A 22449-nucleotide genomic window follows, 5' to 3' on the forward strand; every position below is an offset into this window, starting at 1 on the left:
AAGAAAATATATCAAAAAGGTAGACATTAGATTAGGAGAAGCTATTCAAACCAAAGGGCACTGCTGGAAGAACAGCAAAGGCACAGAGAGGCTAAAAGCATAGTTAGGTAGAAAACAAGAGTAAGATTTCAAACCATGTAAAAAATGGAGCTCTGCAACAGTGGGTAAAAGTAGTACAGATTTTAAAGAGCTAAATAGTTTTAAGACAGAACATGATAAATTCATGAAAGGGATTATATAATTTTGCACAACAGCTAATTTCTTGACTCATTGACATAGGGAGTCCTTTCTAGTCCTGTATTCCTTGAAGGAAATGGAGATTTGAAAGTTAAATAAAGTCTTAATGAGAAGAAACAATCTATTTCAGACTACAGAGAACTCTAGATTAATTTTTTTTCTTTTTTTGTTAGTGCATTTTTAAGCATTTTTGCATATGAATTTTTGTTACCTGCCTTCCTCAGTTCCAATACAGAACCAAATCTCAGTGAAATTTAACATGCATCAAAAATTACGTTATTTAAATACAGTGAAGATGGGCAAAGTCTTTTTAAAGTTCTTCTAGTCGCTTCAGAGTACCTTTGAATTTACTTCTAAGACAATGACACACACATTTATACATCTTTAGGAAAGACGATGTCAGGACACCTAACGAGAACATTAAAACTAGGGTTCCAAAGATGACACGGCCTTGTCTTGTTTAAAGTCAGATGCTGGAGGAATCTGCTGTAAGTATATATGTGGTCATGCAAGGTATACAAGATCTTTTGGACTGTCCGTATTTTCAGCCATGCTAAAACAGTAAGAAGGAACTAGGTGTTACTTCCATTCAACACTACCCAAGTTTTATCTCTTCCCTAATGGCATACAATAGTATATATTTGGCTGCAACATTTATGTAAATTGAAAGTTGTATTTTTCAAAATTCACAAGCTGAAGAAGAATGGTGAATGCATGCATCTTAGTGTCTTTCATCTTCAATGCCTACTGTGCTGGAAGCTTCCTATAAAGTGGCTGTGTATATGAATTCCAGATTTCAGTCCTTCGCAAGCTTTACACCTTTGTTTGTAATCCTGGATTTCTCAGGATGCTTCTTTTTAAGTGTTCCCACGACATCAAAGGTATCATGGACAGAACACAGGCAGAAAATGATGGGTGTTAGCTGCCAAGACATTTTACAACTACATGAGGCTCTTAGTTGCCAAGAGGAAGATATGACTTTAACCGGGCCACTGAACAAAAGAACAAGATGAAGCTGCTCATCATCACAGACAATTGCTATTATAGCACAGCATTATACCAATACATTCCAGACTATATATATATATTTTTGTTTACTCTATAAATGATATAGGTAACTATCAGGTGAACTAAAAGCCCAGAACAAAGAGCAACTATTTGCTGCGCAGTACAGCTATGCAGAGCTTGACTAACTCTAACCTCTTCCATGTTTTATATCTATAACTGCTCAGATTCACAAGAAAGCAGTTATGCAGCTTCAAGAATAAGAGTTTTCCAGGTCATTTCAAGTTTCATAGCACAAAGGCAAATATGTTGCCACAGTCACACCTGTAATAATACATCTTAGTATGTTTATATTAGCGTGATAACATAAAAGTAAGCACAACATGGAAGGACACCTTGGTTCCTTTTATTTAAATGTAAAAATAAATAGGCACAAAGTTAATATTAAACCCATCACACTCAAATTATGCCTCTTGTATATCATATTTAAGCACCTTCCTTCACATAGTTATCGAACACAGACATTTAAACTTTTACGGACATGTGTTTACAAGCTGAGAGACACGTTAGACATACCCTCCAGTTTAACAATATCTGGACAGTAGAAGTGGATCAGTGCTGCTAGAGCACAACCATCTGTACCATCCTTCAGCAGATTCTCCACCAATGGAATGCAGGGCAGCTGCTTAAGCAACGTTTGCTCCTTCCTGTAACGAGCCTACAATGTAGAAGGAAGACATTTAGAGAGACAAAGGCTCTGAAACATAGGAAGAAACAGATTCATGCTGTAGATTTTACACTGTTAGTGAAAAAGCAGTATTCAATAAATAGCTGCATATTCCCAGTGTTAAATTTCTTAAAACTATTCATGTTATGCCCCATTTTGAATGGCATAAGTAATATCTAAGAGGAAAGGAACCTACAATGCTAATACTGAGCCTTTCCTTCAAAACTACCAAATTTTGATGATCTCTGTATAGCACATTGAATTAAATAACATCATACACCTTAATTAACATTCAACACTCATTGTTATACAGTCAGAAATGATCTGCGTGTAAACAGAATGAGACAAATCCTTAGTGGGTGTAACTTCAGTTTACTGGCAAGTCAAATGACTCTGTGAAGTTAACACACCTAAGAATCTTGCCCAGTCTCATTCATATAACTGACTTAATGACAAATTCAGAAACAAGGAAATCTGCATTTGATCAACTCCATTTTTATTACTAGCATGTCTCACTATAAACAGTCCTAAACACAGAGAAGCATTAATAGTCAGAGTGTTATGACCATTCAGTGGCCCAGTTATAAAAGGAAACATTTTGAAAAACAACTCAGTGTATAAAGAGATCATTAGTTCAGAATACCAAGATAGCATTTATCTGCACTGAATATATTTTTCATGGGTTTCTTTTTTGGGGGGTGGGGGGTGGGGGTGGGGAGGTAGCAGGAAGAGGGGTTTACTTAAAAAAACAGGATTCATCATTCTTGGCTTCTTTTCACTTCTTCCTGGGAAAACAAATGGAGGTGGAAGAAAGTGATATAGATTTTAATGTGTTAATATTATTTACTAAGATTTATTTTTAAAACTGTACTGAAGGATAACTTTTCTTTTCATACCACAGAACTACTTATGATGCCAAGAGTGTTTCTGAGTTCATTTTACGCTATTTTCATTCATCCATACACATTAAACTGGAAGTCTCCCTGTAGGGACTCTGAAAAGTCTTTGTGGATGTTACGCTTCCCAGCAAAGCTGAAGCTGACAGTTCCTATCTCCTACTCTTCACCTTTTGGCTGTGCTGGAGCAATTGCTGCCAGGGCTGCGTGGTAAGACCATTGATCCAGCTACAACAGCTCGTTCCTCCTTTGTTTCTGCAGTGAATGAGTGGGCAGGGCTGGAGGTTTTATGGGTGGGGTGGGAATCATTTAAGCTAGCTTTGCTGGCAAAAAACTCCCTGGAACCACAGACTAACCCTGAAGGCTATACTTACTGTCACTGGATTTCTGTCAAGGATCACATGGGATTATCTTTAGTGAATGTCAGTGTCCTCTAACTGGCCCAAGATGTACAAGTCTAATCTGGCAACAGCAGACACATCAGTTCTAGAAAAATAAAGGGCTTGTATTTGGCCCAGCGAACTTATACTTAACCAATGAATATTTAAAAAAAACCCTGAGAGTTAGTCTTTATTTCATACTTGAAATGTACAGGTATTTGTGTGTCAAGTATGCTGTATAAGAATGAAAATGCCATTTTTACATGCTCTGGGAAATATTCACTAACACCAAACAAAATCATGTTAGTGTTCCATGCATTATTAATATTCTTTTCCCCATGTTAGTAATACTCCCTACTATTTCTAATGAAATAGGCCAATCATGCTTGCAGTAAAAGTTTGTTCTTTTTCACTCTATGGCAATCCAATGACCCACAATGCTGAAAATCCTGGAAGTTTCAAATACCACATTAATATGTCCATGTCATTCCTCCTCAAAATGACTGATATTAAGCCTATGAAATATTACAATTTAATTACAAAATCATGATAAAAGATACAGGATACAGATGGACTCTAACATCATGGTCCAACAAGCCCTGTGTAATTTATATATTCTTTTAAACAGCATCTTTTTAATGGAGTGTTCAAAAATATTTGAAATTGATAATACAGTGGTCTTACACAGTAAATCCTGTGAAAAAGTCTACTGTCACTTTAATGATGCCTTCAATGGCCTTATGAACAGTGCCCGCAGATGCAGGAAACTGTGTCATATCATTAAAGCAGACCTAGAAAGAGGACTTAATTCATTGTAGAGAGTATGCCAGGCACGTTACTTTGGGAAAAATAAACTTATATAACCTGATATGCTAGGTTCATTAGGGTATAGCAGGCATCGTGTTTCAATTTTGTTGAAAAGATAAAAGAAATTATACTGAAAAAATAAAAGACACTGGTAATTGTGCTGCATTTTTAATAAACTTCCATTTGAAGAAACTCTTCTCATCAGTTGCAATGGTTGCTACTTAATACGGATGCAATAATGCAAAAAGATGAACCTCTACATTTATCATAAAGCTGTAGTGCTAATTTAAGCATAAACGCTAATACAGGCATCTTGTTTCGGAGATCCTAAACCAGCCTGATTTAGCACTTTTGAGCTTATTCCACTTAAACAAGTCTAGGTATAGTCGAGACACTTGCATATAAACAAGGTCAGCTAAAGATGAACCAAGAGCACACCAGCTACTCTGTCATAAGTGCTCATGTGTATTCTCAGTTAATCATTAATAATGAACGCTCTTATGCATTTACCTGTAGCTAACGTGTTATAAATTTACTTCTCAAAGTAAGTTTTCAGCTGCCTGCATGCTCAGGAATATCTATCTCACTATGAAACACTTGCTCTGTGTAAAGGGAAGAGATCAGAAGACGGTTGAACTGTTAGAGCAGCTTGAGCCACTGCCTTCCTACTACATTATCAGTAGCACTTGGGTTTCAACTGTATCTCTACTAAACAAGCTCAAAGTAACATAAATACCCCTAGTTCAAGCTCTTTATGAACAACCGGCAGGCAAATTGGAGTTAGCTTTTCAACAGATTGAATATTTTATATTTGAATATAATTTTTATGCAATGCAAGAGAATCCTTAGTAAACTAATACCTTAGGGAAAAATAGAACAAAAACATATTCTGAAACTGCTTTGAAGTAGCCACCTTATTTTGTAGAAATAAGACAAAAAAAACCCCAAAAGTGCTTAAATTTATGATCACAGACAGTGGTTTGTTTTTTTTTTTTTTTGCATTATTCCCTCCATTTAATTACGCTAACCTAAATCCAAAACAAAATTAAAGGACTATACTATGAAGAGCAGTGTATTTGTGTGTGTCACAACTCTAATAGATAACATTATAGAGAAATTGCATAAACTGTTATGAATTTGATTAGTCTGCTGAAGACAGTACTTTTAAACTGGTTTTCCAGACACCAAGTAATTTCTGTTGTTGCCTACATGCAACTGCCTTGTTATTTTTAATTCTCTTTGCAATGTATGAACAATCTTTTACTAGCTATGACAGCAAATATCTGAGGGACTGCTAGATCAGTTATTTGGTAACCTTAGATCAAAGACAGACCAGAATTAGTTCTTTGGAATTCAGACCAGAAGTATGCAATTCTGCATATACCTAAGCAGCTCACTATTTTGTTCCCAGCCAAACCTGTTGTAGAATAAACAATCTGAATGCATTTCAAGGGTGAATTAGTATATGATAGAGGAAAGTAATGATAATCCCAAGGTGACACAGCACAGAGAAAACAAACTTTATTATTACTGCAGACCTGAACAGTTACTTTTTATTGCTTTTAGTGAAATGATAGTCTCGCTAAAAGTAGACTGCTTTGGGTTACTTTGTGCGGGGAGAGATTAATAGCAGTCTTAAATCAGCTGAAAAATCGGGGAATTCTGGACAAATGGTATAATGTTTGCATACTGTTAAAATAAATCAGAAAATTTCAGATTCCATGTAGGATCAACAATCAAAAACTATTTCTGCAAGTCTCTTTTACTGAAACCTTATGAAAAAGTAGTTTGCAAAAAACCTGATCATTTGACATTAGTTAATAACAGGCAGCGCTGCCTTATACAAACCCACAGAGAACATGACTGCTTGAGAAGTAATTCCTTATCCAGCATCATATCTTACATTTATTTTGCACAGATTACCTTGCAAAATAAGCTTCTGTATTATGCACACCTTTGCAGAGCAATCTCTTATAAAATTATCTTGTAGAGATAAATGAAATGAATGATTAGACCAGCATGACATGGACAAAGCCATTCCCAAAATAAGCTATTTGATCAAAGTGAAGCAGTTGGGCAAACTTACAGGAACCAGTTTCCAAAACCATTTGGTAGGAGACTTCAGAGGAAGCAGTAGGAAAAAAGAATAAAAGCAAAAAGCAAATAAAAAAAGGAACAATTTATCAGATTTCATAAATTACTTTTACAAAACAATTTTCTTTAACATTCTCAGTTTTGTATAACAGTGAATTGTAATTTAATGGTAAGCATTAGTGCACTGAAACCTCTGTGTATTGAGCTAATTAGCAGAAATAACACTGGAGAAAAATGTCTGCAGTCTTTGTAGATCAACACTATAATTTTCCCACATGAACAGATAAGATTGTCAGATCAATGCAGTTTTACTTAATGCTTTCACACATCTAATTGTACCCTACATATGCAATCCGACTGAAGAATTCATTTGAGACTTGAAGTCATGATATCACAAGTATCAAAATGAACTCCAGCAGCACATATGGGGAAGCAGGGAAGCTAAAGCAAAGAAAAAAAAGGTATAAACACACTGTAGTACAGTACAACCAATTGCAGTGAAATTTGCATTAGTTACTTCAAGCCAAACAGTTATGTTTATAACATTTAACAATATTTTTAAACAATCAAATGACAGTTTTCAGAACAACAAGAGGTGCAGGCAGTTATATTTTTGCAATGACAAATCACATTAGCATCAGCTGCATGATGTGCAATGACCTGAAATGTAGATGGAGTTTTGGCTACTGGCAGAGAAATGATCACAACTGATACATACAATTCTAAACTCATATGTGATCAAAACAACATCAAATTATAAAGAAAAAGTTTTACAAATATAAAATTTGACCTAAAAGCTTAATCTTAAGCCCACTGAATTCGGTGAATTTTTCTGTAACTCTATACACTAGGCTGGCATAATACTTCTACTATTAAGAAAAAAGCATCGTGTAGCCATATTATAAATACAAACAGAAAACTTCATCACTCTATTGATTTTATTGTAGAAATTTAATAAAAATTCAAACCAAGTACTGAAGTGCAAGAAAGGTTTTGTTGGTTTTTTTGTTTTTTTTTTTTAAATGAAGAGAAATATTTTTGAAAAATGGCGAAAAAGTAGTTTTGAAACTACTATGGAAAAAACTGCTACAGAAGCTCATTATTTTACATAGTTGTTATTGCGCTTCTATAAAACCCTTAAAATAACTGTAGTATTGAAACAAATCTTTTCTATAAAAAAAAAGCTATTGTACACGAAAGGGTGGGTATTAGTAATGACTATTCTCAATATTCTTCTCCTCTATTTAACTGGACTGTTACAATGGAGAATCCCAAAACCACTTAGAAGAAATGAACTATGAGACGCATGTTCATGTGTGGCTCTAAACATTTCAGTCACACCCAACTAAAGTACTTTCCATAGGGTTCGGTTTCTCTTCTCCTCGCTGAAAAATAGTCAATGTATGGAAAAGTACATGACTTCGAAAACAAGCTATCTTAATTTTCAACTGCAATCAGGAATTCTAAAACATATCATAAAGCAAGGTTTTAGGTAAACGGACTGAGACCAGACCTGGGCTGCCTATCATCCTACTTAACACTGATAAGAACATTCTTCTTTGATTTATCAAGGTGAAATGTATTTCAGGCTTGGACTCAAAAAGTCCATCAATATCTATTTAATGATAGGCTGAAGAACTACTCTTTGGAAAAAAGCACACATTTGTTTCAATTCCAAAGACTAGCTCTCTGTAACAGCACAAACTGAACTCAAAACTAGCAATCCAATATATATTTTTATTTGTCCACTTGGCTGAAACTATGGTTGAGATGCCTATGAATATGCTTCAAGAGGCTGAAGGACTGAAGATAATGACATTTAAATTCAAACATACTATAAGATTTATAAATATACACTTTGTAAAGGCACTTAAAGAAGAGAGATAAAGAAAAGCTGAAATCTCTTCAACAACATAATGGGAATTCAATGGCTGTTGAACTGGTACTTTATATCAACAGGAATAAACTTTTTTTCCCCCTGGAACTCATTAAAAATCAGTCACTATAAAACAAGCTGAGTAGAGAATCCTGACTGACTTCTCCCAATGTTTAAAAAAAAAAACAACCAACAAGCCACAACAAAAAACAACAAAAACCCCCAAACCCAAACATCACCACAAAACAAAACAAAACAAAAAAACCCAAAAGAAAAAAACAGTCCCTCAGGTTGAGGGCTCACAGTTTTACAAGAAGGTTGTTTAATCCCCCCTAACAAAAAGTTTTAAACATGACTATGCTAAATTTAACTCTATAAATTCATCCTACGGTGCCAAAAAATGGTAGTCATGCCCTTCATTAAATACTTGTTTCTGCTGTCTCCCTTGCACCATCATTGGTGTTCATGCAGCTGTGCATTAATTGCATTAATTGGATCAAGAAGCTGATCCTGCTGCAAACTTTTCTTCTTGACAGGTTAGCTTTTGCCAGCAGTGTGGATTTATGACACATTAAATTGAAAGTGGAACTATGGTGTTAGTGTTTTACCTTCACGCAAAAGGTTGCACTGTTTAAACTAATTTTAAAAAATGTCTAAAGAATTCAGGTCTTTGGATGAATACTCTTACATTTGTTTCTCTCAGGATTTGCATTGATTTGGCTTAAATCTGTTAAGACTGATTCAGTCTAAATCACAAAAGCAGACGGAAAAATAATAGGTTTTTGAGAAAGCTTCGATTACGTTGCAAATCTGTAGTTTAACCAGTGCAACCGTATATTCACTACATATTATTCAACGAAAGCCTGAAAATCAAAGCTATTCACTACAAAACTTGAAATCCTAATTCTGAAAGAAGATGCAGAGACTCTACCAGAAAAAGACGAGGTTACCACAAATCACCGGCTGATCAAGATCCACAGAGGACTACCTGGAACTAAAAATCATACATACTCCTTCCTCTCTTATCTTCTACAGGAAGCTAGCAGCAGGAGAAAGTGAAGGAAAACAAAAGCAATCTCACAATCTGTTAATACTGTTTTTATCTATGCAGAAATAGAAGATAGGCATATCTTATCAGTTGTATCATTTATTAATCTGTGTATATGATGCTTACAATTTTTAGAAAAGTAAAGATTTACTATTTATTGCAAAAAGGTTCACTGCAGATTTGTAACAAGATAGTAAGGCATTAATTTGGCGGGCTTGAGGATTATGCTGAAATTATTTTTCAAAACTGATAAATTTATGAATTTATCACAGTAGGAAATTATAAAATAATTAAAAAGTCTACTCATTAACTTTGTTTCACATTTTCGGTACATAACTTCGCTGCGTCTTGGCCAGAAATTAAAACTAAAGAAAAGCTTTCCCTAATGACTAGAATTATCTATTCTTCCCACGTTTGTTTGGCCATCTCTCTAAATCAGCAGAAGAGGCATTCTTAATTTAAATTTAGTTCAGGATCAAAACCTGATCACACCCTAGAAACTCTGAAACTTAAATACCCAAAGGTGTTTGGCTAGAGCAGAAGAGAGATTGCAAACTTTCTTAAATTTTAGAATGGAATCATCACCTTTTGAACTGCTAACTGTGTCGGTAACATGGAGAACCTAAATTACAAAACAGAGCCCCAACCTGAAAAGGATGGTGGAAGACGGAAAAGAGGCACAATGAAACATTCCAGTTCCCCTTCATGCTAAGTTTTAAAATACAAATAGAAGCAGCAGTTAGGAGTTTAAAAACATCAAAGAAAGAAAATAAAACAATTGAATTCAGATACTGTGAATTAAGCTACAACTGTTACGAGCATAGAAAATGCTATATTTAATAAATATATAGAAGTATAATTTAATTTTTACATAAAAATGGAAAATCATGTAATAATATTGCTTTAATTAATGCAAAGGCAGAATTAAATATCCCCCCCCCCTTTTTAATTTAAGAAAATCTGCTGATACTAATAACTAAACCCAGGCATAGCATGAAATGGGGGGGGGGGGGGGGGGGGGAGAAAAAAGAAAATCACACTAATTAGTATTCAGGTAAAAAATTATATACATGTTTCATCAATACCCAAACCTGGTATAGGAATTTAGCTACAGTTACTTCACAGCTTTGCTGAGATATATGAGGCAGGGTCAATGCCATAAAGTAGCAGGATGTGTCACTGATTATGTGCTATAAAAAAAGGAATGCATGGACTGATGCAATATTGAGACACATAATCAGGGTAAAACACCTGGCTATCTGGGAATAAAACTAGGAGATGCTTGACAGGAGCCACATCATAATTTAACAGAAACTCTTGTTAGGAACTCTGACCAACTTGATTTGACGCAATTGATCCATCCAATGGATTTGCATTATAGTTTTCTTTGGAAAGCTACCATTCAGTATTATCTGCAGTTAAGAAATACAAGTTTTAGTTATGGTGTTTAATGTGTTTCTAAATCTCAGATGCTTGCATGTGTGCAATCACCATTAGCTTTAGCAAAAGTAAGTGGAAATTTGGGAAATACTGTGAGGCATATGACAAAAAGAATGGCTGAGATTTCAGAGTAGTACATTAGCCATCAGTTGAATAGACCAGTGTTTCTCAAAGAAAACCTGGGGTTAAATAGTCTGAATGAGTTGAAAATATGTTGCTGTCTTCCTGCACACAAAAAGTTCAGTAATTCAAATTCCTTAAATACTTCAAAATAGTTGACTGAATATTTCATATTCTAGACTTATTGTCTAGAAGGAGATTCCATTTTATCATTTTATTCATTGAAACTTTAATGTAGAAATGGTATTTTGACTCATTATCCAAATAGTTTTATCCTCATTTTTCTCATGTACTTAAATGTGAAGGATGGCTAATTTTCTAATAACTTTTTTTTTTAAAAAACATAATCCACAGTAAATTTACTGTCAGAAGAGACATCTAGGGGTCAACGGGAGCCTGAGGTTTTGTCCACGCTGACATTTTAGCTAATAAAGCTATGCTAATACAACCCCCTAGCATGGATACCTTACTTGACAACGTAATTTCTGCAGCTGAATCCAACACTGAGGCAAATAATATAACATGTAGCTGGGATAGCAGTATTGAAAATTCAGTGTATAGAAGAGAAGGCCTTAATTACAAATTTTTCCATGATATGGCAACTGGAGCATGATTTTGCTATTTTGCAAATGCATTTGTACATTGGCCAACAGAACAGGGCTCTGATTGTGTTATAGCTTCACAATTCATATGAAAACTGTCACAAATGCATATACCATTTTTATGTAGAAGTTTTATTCCACTGGGTCCATTTATGGGATCAGAGTTACAGACTATACAAGTCTTTTAACACTTGATTCAAGAATGCTGACATTAAAGATAAATTATAGACTAAAAATTTTGTCTTGCTATTCCTAATATAAAATACAAACTATAATATAAGTGAAAATAAACATTACTGAATTTTTACAAGTACAGATAATTATCTGGCACTGCTCTGATAATAATGCTCTCTTTGATATACCTTTGTTTACCATATTAAGACTCTTATGCACTTTGGATTTTAAAAATTACTCTCATCCTTCAAAGTGACCTAAAAAACTCACAAAGCTTCCTACTATTATTTTCAGGAAAAAGAAAAATCACTAGAGGACAGAGGATCATAGGTTATCTCCCCGTCCCCCGTTTACTTTGTTTTATGTAAATTTGAGACGTGAACTTGTCAAGGACATCTTATTCTCCAGATTTCTATGTTATTATCACTACTGAACACAGATCAAATTTTCCATATCAGGATATATGCATCGGGGTCACACTACTATTGTAAAAAATACCATTTTCTTTTGCTGAATCACATACTTACTAATTAGCCTTCATCGTTCCTTCTATTTAAAAAGAAACCACAATTGCAAAGACATTCATTGCATTCATGCTTTTTGAAGCTGAACTTCTAATCTAGCCAGGTAACACGCAACTCCTTCAGAGCAGCATTGAAAAGGAGATGGCTGCTTACATGAAAACAGACCAGGAAGGGAACTAGGATTACAGCCTTGCAGTAGCTAGGAAATCTGTTCTGCATTCAAGTGCAGGGATAATACCAAAGGGTGTTCAAACTGATTACCAATTCCCCAATAATAATTATAACACAACAGGATAAACAACCTCATTCTGAAGCAAGCAATTTTACGTACTCTGGAGCTGTATACTATCCTTCCGTATTTTGATGGATATAATGCTACTTAATTAACTGAGCTCCGCAAACAAAAGAAAAAAAATCCTGTTAGGAAAGGGAATCAAACATAATCTGTTTTTATTGTATATATAATAAAACCTGTAATCAACCAGTATTTTGGATCATAGCCAGAGCAATGCTTCCCATGATGCCACATACAGATTTCTCTTTTGAGATGCATGTAATTCACAAGGAAAAAACATTAAAAATCATGAATAAAAATGTGGTGGTCTTTTTCATTTCACATTTGACTACAGTTTTAATTGATTCAAAAGTATTCATTAATCTTAATAAATTCCTTAGAACCAACATAACAGATGTTTCCTTGCTATCAAAGATTTATTTATCAAAAAGGACAACTGGGAATAAAAAGTACGACTCTATTAGTGTTACATTTAAATGGATATTTTCATGGAAATGATAAAACTAATAACAAAATGACTCAATACTAAATGTTTGCTTTCTTTAACAAGCAATTAAAAATTCAATGTCTGCAAATGTATATTTACCTATACATACTATATGCAAGTATTTTTTGTTTACAGATAAATGCTTATTCTTGTTTAAAATATTTTAACTCCTACACCTACCTTTTGACCTCCTGCAGATTCTGCACCGTGATGCTCTTTTAGTTTTTGTTCCTGTTCCATTATGTCTTTCAAATGTTCATTTACCTAGAGACAAAATAGTTTATTCAGTGGTCTGTTTTAAGAAAAAAGTCATAGAAATTTTAAGTTTTCAAAAGGTCTATAAATCACTACCACCGAGTTAACTGAAAAGATTAAACAAATATTTCAGACTACAGCCCTGAAGCATAATCAGCAAATGTCAGTTTCAGATGCAGTCTGGGGTCACTAGTTGTTAGCTTTACATTGTACAAACTAACATGTCCTTTATTATGCTCGATCACATTTGATTAATAGCGTATCCTTGTTACTTGATTTGATTATGCAGTGAAGGTAGATCACTTCAAGTAAGATGTCTTCAAATACAAACAGAATACTTTGGTTTTAAATCATGATAAATTACGCAATAAGATGGCAACTCTTAAAAAGCCAAAAAGAGACCCTCAAGCAGCCATCATGGCATCTCAACATGACAGTGACTGCTAAGATGTCATATGTAATGTATATTATAGTATTTTATTTAGATTTCCCCTTTATTTGGTTCACATGTTTAACTTATTTCTGCAAACTTTGCTTTTTATTATCCATACACAGCAGATGAAGGAACAGTCTGTATCAGACACAGTCTTGACATACCTACATACATACATATCCTACCCACTCATCTCTAATCGAATCATACAGACTACAAAGAAAATCACAGCTTGCTTTTCCAGTACTCATACCTTGTTTATCCAGTACATGACAGCATCCTCAATGTCATAAGGTAGATCTGTAGCTTGGAAGAAGGATGAATACTGCTGAGTGCATGCAATCACTTTCTCAACGCTGACCATCTCTACAGTGTATGCCATCATAAGAGTATCGATCATGGCCAAGTGAGCACTCTACAAAGAGAAGCAGCAATATCTAATTAGTTTGCAGATCAAAAGATCACGTTCTTACATATCGTTTCTGAACATAGCCACATACATGCAAACACCAAAACTGTAAATATTACAAGTTTTCTGTCTGGTTGTCAGTTTTTGAATGAAAGACAAATGAAGACAAACACGCATAACAGATTTGAGAACACAATATAAAGCACAGGGACATTAATTAAAAAAATGCTTATTTCAAATTAAAATAACTTCTGCAACAAAATTAACGCCAAAAATAAAGAACTGGAAATGGAAGGAATAAGCAATGTTAATGATTCAAACATCAAATCACTTTTAAGAGAGCAAAAGAGATCCTTTAAATTTGTCACCCCAGCAAAAACAAACCCCCCTGCCTGATCAATGTTATTTGTGCTGGAAATAAAAGCTGAGACTGCCTGGTAAACAACCTTCATCATCATGAAAACGCTGCATTAATAAGTGGAAGTTTATCTATTTTTGAAGTCATAATCCAGGAAGAAGAAACAATTATACTAATCCTAAGTAAACAAACATGGTAGAAAATATTTATTTTTCTTCTAGTAAACTAATTATCTTATGCAGATCCAGCTACATATCCACAACTAGATTTAAAATAAGCATATACTGATAAATAAAATATAGCTTCTGTTAAAACAGGAGGTGTGTTTCTCCCAGTGTTGTTATGTATTGAAAGACAACAGCTATTTCACAGTTTGTAATAATTAAAAACAAACAAAAAACCCCCCAGAAAACAACAAAAAGAGGATGACAACCAGGATTTACATTAGATTCTTGCGACTGAATAAGAAAATGATGGCAGTTTGTAGAGGCAGTGCCTACAGCTGAACAGATTTGTTTCTACTTCATGATAAGAACAGCAACAGCTTTCTGAGTATTAAGCAACAATTCCCACGAACGAGAACAATTTCCAAAGACAGTATTTTTTAAAACATTGCCTTTAAACACAGCTCGCGATGCAAACAAAGATCCCCAACACTTGTTAATGCCATCACTTCAATTCTGTAAAAAAATATTCATATAAAGATCTCACAAGGTAGCTATAACAGCCATGGCAACAGCAATGAACAACATGAGTCACACAGCAATATGCTATCTAATCATTATAGTTAAGGTAGTACATGCACATCATTTATTCCAGAATTCCCAATAGGAAAAAGATGAACAGATCCAGACTTTGTGCTGCCCTTAGTGTTTGTATCACCAATGAAAGTGATGATGCTGGCCTCAGAAGCAGACAGCAGCACATACCCATTTTATTAATGCAGTTAAGTTACTTTGTTTGACAAAAACAGGCAAACTATACTTACTTTATCTACTAACTGAAGACATTCACAAAACTGTTCCTGACAGCCAACCTTCCTGGGACGAACTTATTCTCTTTGGACCCTGGCTGTGACCCTAGAGCTCCCTGTTTGCCACACACTCCATCCATGCTGCTAGCACAAGTAGTGCAGCCATGCTAGGAACCAGCGTCTCTTCACTCCTGCCACCATTGACTGACTTATTCGGAAGAAACTCTTTTCACCATATTAATCTGCCTTATGAATTTATTTACAGACCTTTAGAGGACAACTACTGATACAAGCTTTTAGGTGTGAATGAAGGAAAGAGCTGGGGAGCTGAATTCTTGCCACCCTGTCCTGGTTTCAGCTGGGATAGAGTTGATTTTTCTTCCTAGCAGCTGGTATAGTGCTGTGTTTTGGATTTAGGATGAGAATAATGTTGATAACACACTGATGTTTCAGTTGTTGCTATGTAGTGCTTACACCAGTCAAGGACTTTTCAGCTTCCCATGCTGTGCCTGGTGCACAAGAAGCAGGGAGGGGGCACAGCCAGGGCAGCTGACCCAGACTGGCCCAAGGGCTGTGCCATACCGTATGGCGTCATGCCCAGCATATAAACTGGGGGGAGTTGGCGGGGGGGGGGGGGGCGGGCAGCGATCGCTGCTTGGCGACGAGCTGGGCATCGGTTGGCGGGTGGTGAGCAATAATATAGTCTATCACTTGCTTTGTATATTATTATTGTATTACTATATTACTGCTATTACTACTATTCTATTTCACTTTACTTCAATTATTAAACTGTTCTTATCTCAACCCATGAGTTTTCTGACTTTTACCCTTCCAATTCTCTCCCCCATCCCACTGGAGTGGGGGGAGTGAGCAGGCGGCTGTGTGGTGCTTAGTTGCTGGTTCAGGTTAGACCACAATACACCCAAAGTATTTAAGAAGTAAAACACAGAGAATATTGCCCATGACCAGTCTCCTGAGGAACCTGCATTCCACTGTGAAATATGGCAATTCTATACATAGATACAAAAGAGTCACTCCTTTGCTGGCCCAGCAATGCAGTGCGGAGGAGGAGTTCAGATAAGAGTATCACATTAACTACTAGTAAAGTCCCAAAAGCCTGTCAGGGATACAAGAGAGCCTGGGTACAAGAGATACCCAGAGCCTGGGTCAGCCATACAAATCCATGCAGTTCTGCAGGAGTTTCCAGCTCCGACTGCAGAAGGGTAGTTTAGCAAGTACAAAACAGGAAGGAAGAAGGGAAGACTTGGATAGTCTCTGACATGCGGAGATCATGGCTCTAATGGTCTTGCCTTGCTATATCTTTGTTGCCTAGTCTGAATGGCACCTGGGTTACAACCTTGTGCCAATTCCAGAACCTCCCCAGAAAAAGAAATGGAGGTATTAAAATAGCAAGAGAATGCTGGATTTGCTTTTTAAGAGGAGGTAGTGCAAAAAACACATTTTCCAGCCAGACATAAGAGTGGCCTCATATGGAGTGCTACTGCTAGAGGTGTGCTGAGAGTCATCTGTGCTGATCCAGAACCGCTCAGACTGCTTGCTGCACAGGAGGACTGTTTTCATCCCCTGCCTGCGGGGTGGACACAGCCTTCCAGTTGAGGTCTGACAACCAAGGAAGCTCCAGGCATGTTTGGAAGCAGAATCTTCTTCCCCAACTGCTGATCCATGACTGGTTCACTGGCTACTGTGCCTGTGCCCTGAGACCGGCCTGCAGGAAAAGCAAACACTGGCAGCTCTCCCAGGCGGAATTTAGTAGCCTTCACCTCCCATGCTGGATCATCAATTTCTCGGTAAAACTTGATCATGCCTATTAAGTGGATTGCCAATGGAGAGAGAAAGCCACTGAAGTGTCGCTAGAACTCCCAATATGCTCAATACATTATAAGTACATTAAGAAAATTATTTACAACTAGCTAGTTGAGTCACATTTTCAAGGTTTCTAGCAAATTACTAATTAACTGCAAACAACTTAAGCAAACAGAGGGAACAATGAAAGGGATGACCTTAGATAATATTCTCTACTACCAAAACCAAGTGGAACAAACTTTTACCCACACTGACTGGATCTATGTCACAACTTTTTATTTTATATAAGCTATCAAATACAAGCATCTTCAGAGTCTCAAAAGTGACTCTGAATTATTTTCTTTATAATCCAGGCATGACGCTCAAAAGGAGATTTTTTTAAAATATAGTAAATAATAAAAAGAAGAATTTGAGTCAACTTGCATCTATTATCCTGAGAAACAAACTACAAAATTGCTATTTTTCCCAGTTAGCAAAATCAAACTTTATTTTAGAAATAATTTCTTTACTAATAAAAATATTTAAAACTATTAACATCTATGGATTTTTCCCCCAGAAAATCGCAAGCAACCAAATAAGCACATAAGATAACTTATATGTAAAATAGTTGTTTGGTTTGTTTTTTTGTTTCTTTGTTTGTTTTTTAAAACAGGAGGTACAGAAAGAAAGGGAAAACTATTTAATGCCACATACAGCTCTACTGGTTTTCTTCCACTTATTCTGGAAAGAGTCAGACAAGCTGCATGCTTTTACATCTTTTAATTCACTATGCTCAACAAGAAAGACTAAATTAAAAACTGCACTACAAAAATAGTATCCTACTGTTCCGAATAGATGGTTTATCAGCATAACTGCTGAAGTTCTCTAAAAACCCGATTTTTAAAAAGTTCCACTGCTAGTAAATAAAATTCTGTTTTTGTACATCTCTCACTGAACAGCGTATTTTAGGTACAACTAAAAAAGCAAGAGGGAGAGGTCACTTTTACTAGTTGGATCCACAATTATGACTGAATTATGACATAAGGAAGCAACCTTTCAAATCTGAGGGGGAAATACAGATACCATTCTGAGCTGGGGAGAAACTGGGATCAGCTGCTCAGCAATGTCATCTTTCTCTGGACAAGCCTGTAATATAGTGCCTGAAGGAACTCCCCAGGAGCTGCTGCTGACTGGTACCAAGACGGTACTCTAAATGCTGCTATTTCCTCCAAGATGTCAGCATTCTGACATGCAGCATAAAAAAAAACAGGCAGGATTTCACATTGTCACATACCTCCCACATCCAGAACTGCAGCAAGGCATATTTGAATAAGGACCCATGATTTAGAAAAAAGTAAATTATTTAGAGAAATAATTAAAAAAATCAGTAACATATTAAATTACACAGAGTATAACACAAAACCATTAGAGAAATATCTTAAAAAAAAAAAAAATCAAGATCAACACAGCAGCGGTGAACAACAGTAAGTAATACACGGTTTTATCACAAAACGTATGCAGAGATTCAAGTCAATTCAAAAACATCTTTTCTTTGATCATTTCACTACAATGGTGCAAACTACTGAAGTCTTACATGGTAAACTACAAAATATTAAAAAAAAAAAAATACAAAATGCTGGATTCTTAGAGGTATTTTATTTTCTAAGATACAAACATGGTTTTGTCTTTCCCAGCTACACCCTGCATGGAACACAAGAGTTTTAACTTACTAATCTTTACAATCGCATGTAATTACTAGTTAGTTTCTGCCCTGTAATGTAGGTTCCACAGCTTTATTTTCTACTGCTGAATAGTTCAGTAAGAAGCTTACTGAAGTGTAGATGAAAAATTATTCTGAGCATGACTGCTAATGCTTTCTCTGTCTGCCTAATTACGGAGCTTGCTCCACCTCCCTTGAAGAACTGTAAACAACTACATTAAAAAGTGTACTAAGCAAAAGGTGTATATGATACTGTACACACAGATACTTATGGATAAATACCATGTATTATAGACAGCTCTTATACTACCTACTACTAAGGATATTTCTCATACTCCATTAAAGGATATTCAAGTCAGGAGTTCTCTTTTGACCTGTCCCTTCAGGAAAATAATAGACAAAACCATTTCCCACTACGGTGCTTGAAGAAAGGGGCAGAAAGAAAACAAAAGATATAATTGTTATCCTCATGATTAAATAAATAAATAAATAAATATCTCCCCCCCCCCCCCCCCCCCGCCCCCGAGTCTTTTATTGAAAGAAAAAGTCCCCTAATCTCACTATGCTTTGGAGCAGATATTTGATCTTTGACAGAATATGGCTTTTGTAAACAGGAGTAAGTATTTCTGTTCTTATTGAAGTTGGTTGTGCTTCTAGAATTTTTTGGCAAGAATTTTGTGAAGGAATTTGGTCATATTTTAAAAAAAAGTCTTCACACTAGTTCTCACTTGCACAAAAAACATATTTCTAGCTAAATTCCCTAAAGATTTTGCCTACACTCGAGCAAAGAACAGAAGGGATCAGCTCTCTACAATTAGCTGGGAGACCATTTACATCACCTTTGTATCAATAGTTATGCACGTAACCAACTGTTTCTACCTGCTGAAAACAGAGGTTTCAGATCCAGATACTTCTCACAATACAGTAAAAAACAGTAACTTCAGCTGGTTACTTCAGTTAAAAGTAAAGTACAGATTAAATTCCATGGGCTTGATGAAATTTACTCTGAAGAGATGACATACAAGTAAGCACTAACATTACAAATATGTTGAATGTCCAGTGTATTCCTGAAAATGCTAACTGTAAATAACATTTCTTAAATTAAAACTGAAATTCCCATTAATGTTCTGCCAGTATATACTAGTTCTTAAATTGTTACATTTCCCTGTATGATTATCACCACAGATTGATTGTTATCTTTGCTCTGCCTTGATAACTAGAAAGAAACAAAGCAAGAAAGAGAATACAATAACTAAGACAGAGCTCATCCCCACAAAAACAGCCACTGAGTTCATAACTGCTAAAAGGTATCGATCATATGGAATAACCGTTAATGGACACGTACTTAAGGAGAAAAGACAGGTAAAAACAGGGTTGCTAATATGCAGAGTAAAAGAAAGATAGGAAGAGCAGGTGAGTAAGGGGTTAAACATACAGGACAACCGCAGTGAAAAGGCGTGCCAAGAGCACTGTGAGGATCTCCTTCCCTACCACGCTGACCCACGGCTCCGAACCTGGCTTTCTTGCAGATTCTGTGAACAACGAAGTTTGAGGAGGCTGAGTAGCTTTAGCTCTGAGGCACCCTTTCCCAAAGACCCCTCTCCTAGATAATCCGAGTCTCAAATGAATCTGCTAGCATAATGAGATGCCACCTAAATTCCAAGACTCAACTACGAGCGGAAAATTGCAGAATTCCAGCTCAGGGAAAGCACAGGCCAAGGCTTGATACTGCAGGAGGTAAGGAAGGAATTCATGAGCAGAGCCAATAGGTGATAACTGTATTACAAACTTCAAAGCTATTGCTTCATTTCACCAACATTCATACAGTAAAACGAAGACAATTCTGATACTACAAAGGAAACAACAGTTTTAAAAGGTTTCAATCGACAAAATGGAGGCCTCATTTGATGATTTTTTGTCCCAGTTCTTCTCTAGCCTCACACAGTACTTATGCCTAGCACAATTCTAAAATAACCCCAGTTGTCTAGTTATTCTTGTCCTGCAATGGACTGATCATGTTGAATTACCTCCTCACTGCATTTTCATGAAGAACAAGCGCTTGACTCTGATAAGATGCTTGTTCATCAAGAACGGGCATTACTGAGTCATGCTAAACACATCGTAGCAGGTTCTGCAAGGTAGAGGGAATAGTTTTTACTTTCAATATTTATTATAACCTTCTGTATTTGGCTAACTTTTTTAATTTAGTAATCAATTATATGAATATATATAAAACATCATTAATTGACTGATTATACACATCTAACATGGGAAATGTAATTCACTTCTAAGAAAAGGGATTTGTTAAGTACAGATACTTGCCGAGTTAAGCATTTTGATAGCACTTCTAAGTTCTTCTACCTAAGGTTTCCTCATTATGCTTGTTAGGGAATTTAATAATTTGATCTATTAGCTCAATCCTAACTAAATACTTAACAGAGAGTCCCAGATTCTTTCTGAATCACATAACCAAGTGAGACCTTGCCCCACTCCAGGTCATAGTGAAACAAAATACCTGCACAACATGCACTGGAATCAAGAACCAGCAAATGGTGCTCATCACAGTATTTTTATTTTGTCATATTTTATAGTTTCACACTACCTACTTTGAGGTTTGTTTTTTTTTTTAAATATACTTAACAATTACTCCAGAAGTTGTCTGTATCCTATTTACTGGAAGAATCAAGTGCCTCATGGTAAAAACCACGAAGGCACTTCAGTGCCTTTATACGAAGTACTCCATGTTTCAAAAATAAGACATTTGTAGTTGGATAGGCTAAACTAAACCAAGAAATTAATGTAGGATAACTGATAACAAGATAGTTACACACATTAAGACGAATAAATAGCACCAGCCTCAAATTTACCAGAGTATTTTGTTTTTGCAGATAATGAAGAGTTTTCCTAGATCACATTGTCAAATTCTGTCCAGATAAACAGGAAACAAAATTTCTTTACAAAATTCTTTACAAAAATTTATATTCTGTTAAATATGTGCACTGTCTCCTTGCTCTTATGCTCTGGACATTTAAACCAAGAACAAGCAGTAATTACATAAAATACCATCTGAATTTCTTCTGTCACAACAATCTCCGCCAATCTTTGAAGAATACAGGAGTGGGAAAAAGAGAAACAGGACTTCGGTTATAAACCAGCTATATCCATATATAAATAAAAAGTAGTTCCTTCTTCCTGACTCATTCATACCTACATAGTAATGACATTAAAAGCAGTGGTTTAACTTCTCTGGCAGCTCAGCTAAAACATCTCCAGAGGCAGTTATCACAAGGGAGTATCCAAGCCTGTTCATCTCAGAACATCTGCTGAAGGAACACAGCCCTAGGAGTGCTGGAGAACTACCACTTCCTCATGGAGATGCAGGAGCAGTGACAAGACAAGCTGGGTTGCTACAGAATTTGGGGTGAAGAGTTCAGGTTTGGGTGATGTGCTATAAGTACATAAGAGAGAAAGTTAGAAATGGAAAGAAAGAAAACAGGCTGAGGTCCCAAAATAAAAATATATGTAGGGCTGGGGTACTAATTCATGGAGATGAGAGTGGAGGAGGAAACAGAGGCACGTCTTCTCCAGTGCATGACTTAGCATGCTGTGGCACAGTGCCAGGCTACAAGTCCCACTGACAAAGCCACTCAGAGCCACTGCTCAGTACGTTATCAGAGCAGACTAGTTTTGAAACTTTGCAACATAGACTTCTAGTTAATCCATTTCACAGTTAAATATTGATAGCCATTTTGGAATGGCAGCTTTTGTTGCTCAGGTACCTGATGT

General features: G+C 35.9%; 1 protein-coding gene across 4 annotated transcripts in view; it reads right to left on the reverse strand.

Moving 5' to 3' along the window:
• The window catches only part of CAMSAP2 (calmodulin regulated spectrin associated protein family member 2), a 93667-nt gene that overhangs the window by 31971 nt on the left and 39247 nt on the right, over positions 1-22449 (reverse strand). For 2 of the 4 annotated variants that reach the window (XM_082313486.1, XM_082313485.1), the window contains exons 3-6: positions 13654-13815; positions 12893-12976; positions 6139-6171; positions 1819-1960 (exon numbers count right to left, since the gene is read on the reverse strand). In XM_082313486.1, the coding sequence (XP_082169612.1) occupies positions 1819-1960; positions 6139-6171; positions 12893-12976; positions 13654-13815 (421 nt within the window). The remainder of the gene's footprint in view (positions 1-1818; positions 1961-6138; positions 6172-12892; positions 12977-13653; positions 13816-22449) is intronic. The other 2 variants (XM_082313488.1, XM_082313487.1) reach the window with 1 other exon arrangement.

The sequence above is a fragment of the Platalea leucorodia genome (genome assembly GCF_965183815.1).
Source record: "Platalea leucorodia genome assembly, chromosome: 5".
Taxonomy (NCBI): domain Eukaryota; kingdom Metazoa; phylum Chordata; class Aves; order Pelecaniformes; family Threskiornithidae; genus Platalea; species Platalea leucorodia.